Source organism: Maylandia zebra, linkage group LG23, assembly GCF_041146795.1.
Source record: "Maylandia zebra isolate NMK-2024a linkage group LG23, Mzebra_GT3a, whole genome shotgun sequence".
NCBI classification, from domain to species: Eukaryota; Metazoa; Chordata; class Actinopteri; order Cichliformes; family Cichlidae; genus Maylandia; species Maylandia zebra.
Genome location: NC_135188.1, coordinates 19,501,207 through 19,509,296, shown reverse-complemented (window position 1 = coordinate 19,509,296; position 8,090 = coordinate 19,501,207). Strand labels below are relative to the sequence as shown.

The 8,090-nt window shown below is 38.7% G+C and overlaps 1 protein-coding gene across 2 annotated transcripts; it reads left to right on the top strand.

Moving 5' to 3' along the window:
• The first annotated feature begins 565 nt into the window (after positions 1–565).
• LOC112430361 (immunoglobulin lambda-like polypeptide 1) lies at positions 566–7,291 on the top strand. Of its 2 annotated transcripts, XM_076879963.1 has the most exons (4): positions 566–1,002; positions 2,774–5,024; positions 6,435–6,743; positions 6,817–7,291. In XM_076879963.1, the coding sequence occupies exons 2-4, from the start codon at positions 4,988–4,990 to the stop codon at positions 7,032–7,034; spliced, it is 564 nt and encodes a 187-aa protein (XP_076736078.1). In that variant the 5' UTR covers positions 566–1,002; positions 2,774–4,987; the 3' UTR covers positions 7,035–7,291. The 2 variants fall into 2 exon arrangements, with proteins under 2 accessions (XP_076736078.1, XP_024654349.1); XM_024798581.2 differs by lacking the exon at positions 566–1,002 and having other exon boundaries at positions 2,550–5,024.
• The last annotated feature ends 799 nt before the right edge of the window (positions 7,292–8,090 follow it).

Here is an 8,090-nt window from a genome sequence, read left to right as displayed (position 1 = left end):
ACCATGGCTGCAGAGCTGATCCAGAAAGATTTAACTTTGACTGCGACACCTGGCAAAAAAGTCTCCTTCAGCTGTGGAACTTCCCAGTGCAGTGGCAATTAGGGCTGGGCCATATTATACCGTTCACGATAATACCGGTATAATGTTAGGCAACGATAGGAAAATGAAATATCGCGATAGAATATGAGTAAAACGCGCATGCGCAGTGCCTTTGTTTTCATACGCACATGGCCGATTGCTGAGTGAAACAGATGATCCAGAATTGGTTTGTAAAAATGGTGCAACTTCAGTGATGTGGAACTGGTTTGGTGTTTGTCCGTCAGATACACAACAAAGCACATTTTTTGCAGAACATGCAAGCGGCCGTCGTTATTGTCGTATTTGTCGGACTAAGATGCTCTTAAATCTGGGAGTAATCTGGGTCCTAAACTCCTTATTCTTCAGGTCAAACAACACTGCAGCATCACTGAGAGTTAAAAACTGTCTAAATTCTTTCATCTTTAATAAAACAATCAGCATTGCTGCTTTACTAGGTGTAACTATGAAGTTTCCAGGAATCCATGAAAACAAAATTTATTACATTTAACGGAGTTAGAAGTTAGCAGGAAGCTAGCGGAAGTTAGCTCGCTAGTTTCGCTAGTTACCTAAGCATGATATAGCATGTTCTGACTGAGAGATTTCTGAAAAAATTCAAACGTACAGCTCTGCTATCACTTCCAACATAAATGAAGACAGGAAACTAAACAGCAGTGACGTTTGTAGGATTACAGAAGTTGGGCTAACTGGTATATAATGATGTGCTACGTGATCGCTAGCGACACAGCTATGTTAGCATAACATAAACAGTGAAGCTGGAGGATGAACACTAACACTTTTCCACTTATAAAAGTTAACGTTAAGGTTCCTGATAGTTAGAGACAAATGCAATCGCATGGCAGGATGCTGTAAACGGACCGAACTTCAGTCAGGAGAACAACTGAGATAATCCGTCCACAATACGAGGTTAGTCATTAATATACTGCAACGACATGGGAATAGAGCAGCTGCCAGAGAATTCAACATTAATGAATCAATGGTACAGAAGTGGAGGAAGCAAGAAGAATGAGTTTAATAAAGTTTGATTTATCTGACTGCTTTGTTTCGCTTAATGTGCCTTATAATCCCGTGCACCTTATGGTCTGAAAAATACGTACTGCACACTGCAGTTTAATGTTGCAAAGCACCTCTTTTTAACTTCAGTGGATATTATACATGGTTATGCTCAGGATATGTCAGCCCATTTGTACTGGAAATGCCTTTTGGTTAAACCTTCAGCAAGGAATTTGCATTTGCACTGTTAAATTTTTATAAAGCTTTAATGTACATAAAAACCAGCTTCTTGTTTAAGTGAAAATAAATGGAAGGTTGTCTTTTTTGCGCTAGTAATGTTGTGGAGTTGTATTTTGTCTCGCATCAATTATATCGTCAGTTATATCGTTATCGCAAATTTTCAAATATATATCGTGATAAATATTTTTCGCCATATCGCCCTGCTATAGTGGCAATTATGTGCACTGGTACCAGAAGAAAGACGGTGATAAGTTCAGAGTGATTCTTCATATTAACATACGCACTGGTGAAGTCAAGAGTGACTACAACCATGCTCAGAGAAAAGATTTCTCAGCTGTGAAAAATGAGAACAGCTGTGAGTTGGAGATAAATGCAGTTAGCCTCGTTCATTCAGCCATCTACTACTGCTCCTGTGCTCAAAGCTCTCACAGTGACAAAACATCCCTGCAGGCTGAACAAAAACCATCAAAGGAACAGCAGCAGACCACAGCTCAGGTTCACACACACACACACTGACGCAGGCATCACCTTTGAAACCAAAACAACTAGTTTGTATTCTATTTATATAAGAAGTAAAAATAATCAAGACCAAAATTAATTCAAGTAGATTCAAAAGATGACACAATTGGGAGTATCAGATAAACTTGTCTTGTGTGTTCACATTCAGGTCAAAAACAGCAGACTGTAAAAATCCACAGAGATTATCTTCTTCTGACAAACATCAAACAGAAGTGTCTATATTTTTTGGAGAAGCAATATTCCTCTATGAGAACAGCAACTGAGGGAAAACCAAAACACCACAACACAGTGATCACAGCTCCAGAAACCAGAAAGCATATAGCTTTGAAAAAAAAAGAAATGAATGAAAAACAACAGTTTGAATCCAAGATTCTCAAAGTATAGCCAACTGGTCAATCACACCCTTTAGTAACATTATAGTTATGACTGTCATCCTCACAAATGTCAGCCAACGCTAAAAGTTACATCACATCCGCGAGTGCAAGCTGTGCTTTGGTGTCTTTTTGGTCGCTTTGATTGTCCAACTCTTATTTCTGTAACCTTGCACATCTGCACAGAGCATACAGGTTGGTTTCTTTTCCTTTACAGTCATTGCTGCCATGTGCTGGTTCTCTACATTTCCATGAGGACTCCTCATAATAATCATGCTGAGATTTGCAGGCAGTTAAACTACAAAACATGCAGCAAGTTTGTATTTTGTCTGAGGAGATTTTTTTTTTTTTTTTGTCTCTGCCGATGTTTATAATTTTGAACAAACAGAAGAAACCATTTAGCTGGACAGATATTTGTTCTTAGAAACCAGAGGACGACCAAAGTGCATACTAATATTGTAACACTTGTTGGCTGTTTCTAGGTCCCAAAACATGCTCAGATGGGTCGGCTGGTGCAGTTAAAGTGACTTATTTGCACAGTTTTATCTTTGCAGACCGTTCATTGATTCCAGACAATCGATGTCAGCTGTGTCCACCAGGCTCTCCTGACACTGCCCCTGAACCCACTGCAACACCCCTACTGTGCAGCTGAGCCACAGACTACACGCCCCACCACAGCAAATAAGATAAGATAAGATAAGATAACTCTTTATTGTCATTGCACAGTCATACATAGTACAGTAGTACAATGAAATTGGAAAAACTGTCCTACGTCGGCACTACATATAACACAACACGACACGATATGACACATCACAACGTAACAAACAACACAACACAGTATATTAACTTAGTATAAAAAAGAAGAATAAGTGTATGTGTATTGCACACTGTTATTATTGCACATTAATTATTATTGCACCTTGTTATAAATATAAATATTATTGTTATCGTTTTAAACATTGTTACCTCCCCCTAAAAAGTCCAGGGAGGTAGCCAGTCAGGTCAGCTATTTGCATTGATCAGGGCTATTGCCCTGTTGTAAAAGCTGTCCTTGAGTCTATTTGTTCGGGACCTCAGCAGCCTGAACCTCCTGCCAGACGGCAGCAGCTTAAACACCCGGTGTCCTGGGTGTGTGCAGTCCTGTAGGATGCTGCGTGCCCTCTTGAGACAGCGAGTGCTGTACAGGTCCTTCAGGGAGGGAAGAGGATGTCCAATGATTTTTTGGGCCATGTTGATGACCCTCTGGAGTGCCTTTCTGCGTGCTGTGGTGCAGCTGGAGAACCACACACCGATGCAATATGTCAGCACACTTTCAATGGAGCAGCGGTAGAAGACGGTCAGCAGCTCCTTCTTCAGGTCCATTTTTCTGAGGATTCTCAGAAAGTGGAGACGCTGTTGGGCCTTCTTTAAGACCGCAGAGGTGTTAGAGCTCCATTGGAGGTCTGTGTCTATGTGCACACCCAGAAACTTGAAACTGGAGACCCTTTCCACGCACTCCCCGTTGATGCTGACAGGCTGCAGCTCGGACTTCCTCCTTCTGAAGTCAACTACCAGTTCTTTTGTTTTGGTGGTATTGAGGTCCAGGTTGTTGTCTGCACACCAATCTGACAGCCTCTGAACTTCAGCTCTGTATGCAGTCTCATCTCCCCCTGAGATGAGCCCCACCACAGTGGTATCATCTGCAAACTTGATGACTGTGTTGTCTGGGTGGGAACTAACACAGTCATGTGTGTACAGAGTGTACAGTAGGGGACTCAGTACACAGCCTTGTGGAGAGCCGGTGTTGAGGCTGAGGGCTGAGGAAAGATGAGGCCCCACTCTAACTCTCTGTACACGGTCTGAGAGGAAGTCTCTGATCCAGCGGCAGGTGGTGGAAGGAAGTCCAATTTCCATCAGTTTATCTATTAGTCTGTCCGGGAGTATCGTATTGAAAGCAGAGCTAAAGTCAACAAAGAGCAGCCTGAATCCTGTTACAGTGCTACTCCATCAAAACATTGTTGAGAAGGTTAATTCTGGAGGAAAACTGCCAACCTGCTGTTTGGACAAGAATAAACTTGTGAAACAAAGGTCAGCTCAGGTAGCTCATCATCTGGAGGCAGAAGTTATGCAGAATATTCAGATTCATGCAGTTTTTACAACATTAATTCATCTCGACTGAACCAAATCATGGAGCTGAATTACACTAAACAGAAATAACAACATGACCCCTGACAGGTGACAAGATTATCTCTTCATCACGGCACCTGTTAGTCGGTAGGATGTATTAAGGAGCAAGTAAACATTTTCTCCTCAAGTTGGTGTGTTAGAAGCAGAAAAAATGGGTGAGTGTAAGGATTTGAGTGAGTTTGTCAAAATAGTGATGGCTAGATGACTCGCTGCAAAAATGGAAAAGCCCGATTGTGGGGTGTTCCTGCGGGTGGTCAGTTTGTATCAAAAGTCGTCAAAGGAAGAAACAGTGACCACTAACTGAGCATCTGTGGGATCTACGGGACAAACAAGTGTGATCCATAGAGGTCCTTCCTCACAACTTACAAGACTTCAAGGATCTGTTGCTAACATCTCAGTGCCAGATACCACAGCACATCTTCAGGGGTCGAGTGGAATCCATGCCTCACGACTGTTTTGGCAGCAAAAGAGGGACCAACACAAAATCAGGCAGAGTCATAATGTTACGTTTGATCGGTGAATGACATTGCTTTACCTCAGCTGCCACATTCAACATCAGACAGGTTTTTGTACTGGTCTGTGTCACTGTGTGAGGAGACATGATCTTTGGCTCTGGAGCTAAACTGTACGTAACAGGTAAGAACAAATGAAATCATTTTCCTTACGACTTTCAAAATGACAATTTGTTCAAAGCCAGTTTCTGTTAAGTTCGACTTTAAATGTGTTTCTGTAAAGGTCGAAAAAAAACTGAATCTCACTGTATATGTGAGGTATTTATTGGGGGGTTTTCAGCGTGAAAAGTCCTAAAAGTCTGATGTGAGCAGGATTACAACTAATCCTTATCTAAGAAATTTCAACATCCTTTTATTTATTTTTATATTTGTTTGTAAGCTCAAAAAGATAACAGACTCACTGGGATTTGTGAAAGAAAATCATTAAAATTAAACGTGGACATATTTACAGTAAGTCATAAGCTTATAAATAAAATGTTATTCATATTTGAATCTTAAGACACATTTAAGGAAAGTTTAATGACTACTGACTTAATATTATCTCAAATATTATAGTAGATGTAATTTGGAAATTTAGGACTTGACATCATACTTAAAATAAGAAAAGTTTTGAAATTATATAATAAGCTATGTAATTCAGTATTTCATTACATGTAGTGCATTATATAGAATTGATTGTGTATCCTTTGAGGGCTTTAAGCTATTTTTCACATAAACAATAGCAATTATTTGAATAACTACATGAAAAAAATTATGTCTCATGTGAACACAATGAAAAAAGTTCTGAAGTTTCTGATCTAATGATGTCTCGGTCTCTCTCTCTGTGCATACTGGAAATTTCTTAAATGTCATTTTAATGTCATTAAAATGTCATACAAAATATTTAGTTAATCGCAATATAGATTTAAAAAATCCCCTGTACAAATATTTCTTCATAAATGTTTTCAGCTGAAATTACTGTAATATGTATATACTAACCTTGTATATTTTAAGAGATTATAGATGCCAAATATAAAATCATTATGAAAACAAAGATACAATTAAATTCTGACATATTATAAAAACTGATATAGAAATATTCACATCGTATATATGAAATCTTATTTGCAACAGTTTTAGAATAATTACAAACGATATGCTTCAAATATATACAGAAACTATAATGTACAAAGTACGCGTGCTTTCATTATCAATACTGCTGCCATGATATGTGAAGGATGTGATTTATTTTTACATCTATAGATGTGTTACATTGTATTGTTATAATTTAAAATTGTGATAACAGACGTAAAGGACAAAGGAGTTAATTGTATTAAATATTGTGTGTTAATGAAATCAGTTTAACTTTGATAAATATAATTCTGCCTTTAATATTTAATATTACATTGTACATTATAACAATAAATCATCTGAATATTGTTAAGTGTTTAAAATGAGCCATTGCACGGCCGATAGGCACTGATTGGTAGTTTGGTGATTATGAAGCTTCTCAGGTCACACTGAGTGAAATTCTGTGTCTGCTGTCAAACTTCAGCTACGCCGGTAGCAAAGCCCTCGGTGACAGTGTACCAAGCAGCATCCAGTGATCATCTGGAGGAGAAGAGATCCCTGCTGTGTGTGGCCTCACAAATGGTTCCTCCTGTGGTCAAGATCACCTGGAAAAGCCAGAAGCAGGACGGATCTCCGCTGGCGGCGCCCCCTGGTGACACAGAACAGCTGGACATCATAGAGTCCGATTACACTGCCAGCATCTTGTTGATCCATCAGCAAGACGAGAACTCACATACATATGGCTGTTCTGTCACACACGAGGGGGGGACGGTGGAGGGTCAAATAGAGGAAGGTAATGAAAGTTTGTTGCCTTTTCAGCATGAAATTAGCTACGCAGCTACTCAAATGTGACTTTTCTGTTTCAGGAGTTTCTCAAAGTCCACCAAAAGAACTTCCACCAGATACACTTTCCACCAATCAAACTTTAACAGAAGGTCCATCATCAGAACATCCCGTGTCTCAAAAACAAGTAAAACTGCTCTGCCTGGTGTACACGGTGCTGATCACGAAGAGTCTGGTGTACTGCTGTGGAGTCTCTCTGCTCAGGCTCATCAGACGCAGCCGCAAACACGCAGCTGACTGACTGTTTCCTTCTTCTTGGCTTATCGCTTTTCATATCGTTTATCACTCAGGATTTAGAAAAGTCTGTAACAGTGCAGCATTTTGGTTGTTTTTTTACTTTCTTTTTTATTTCAATATTAAAAAAAGAGCTGAAACAGAAAAGGCTGAATTATTAGCTCCCTAGTAGATGATTCATCATTTATAGCATTTGTTTAATTAAAACAAAGTGTTGCCTGCTCTTCAAAGTATTTCTCTGCAATATTCCGAATAAAGCAAACAAAAAAAATCTTGCTTGTTTGAGTTTAATTTTGTAGAAAACTGCGAGAAACAGCAGCACTCCCAATATATGCTGATAGGCAACGAGCAGTGGTAAAAGAAGAACAAATGTTTAATGAGATACAAACAGGATTTTAAAGAAGATGAGAACATGAAACCATAAATCTGTTAGATAAAAAAAAAACATGCAGGTGTGTCTGAGCCTTATTTTTAGTTCACTATCATTGGGACTGCATAGTCATCACATGATGTGATATCATAGTGTGGAAGTAAATGTTCAAAATCATAATGTTCCCTCACAAAATCACAAATTCCTTCCAGATGCAATAAAAATGTTAAACACAATGACCCAATATTTATTTGAATATGAAATTATAAATGTTAAAATAAATTAAAATTAGAGTTCACCTTGATTGGTTTAATTTTGTAAAGGACATATTTAGCAGATGCATTTGTGAACTCTCACCAATGTGTTTGTCATTCAACAACAATTAGTTCTATGACCTAAAATATTATTTAATATGTTCTCCATGATTCGAAGCAGATAAAACTATGAAAGCAAACTCCAGTTTTAAGCTCTGTCCTCTTTCAGACATTGCAAATCAAATGTTTCTTTATACAGATAGTGTGGTTTTCTTATTAAAGGAAACAGAATAAAAACTGTCTAACTAAAGGAACCAAACTATCAGGAACCCGTGGATGTTGTTTTCTGGACTCAGTCTTAAAAACGATATCATCTTTACACCAGCTTTATTTGGACTGTGTGGGGTTTTTTACACATGCACATGTATATCCTGCAGTG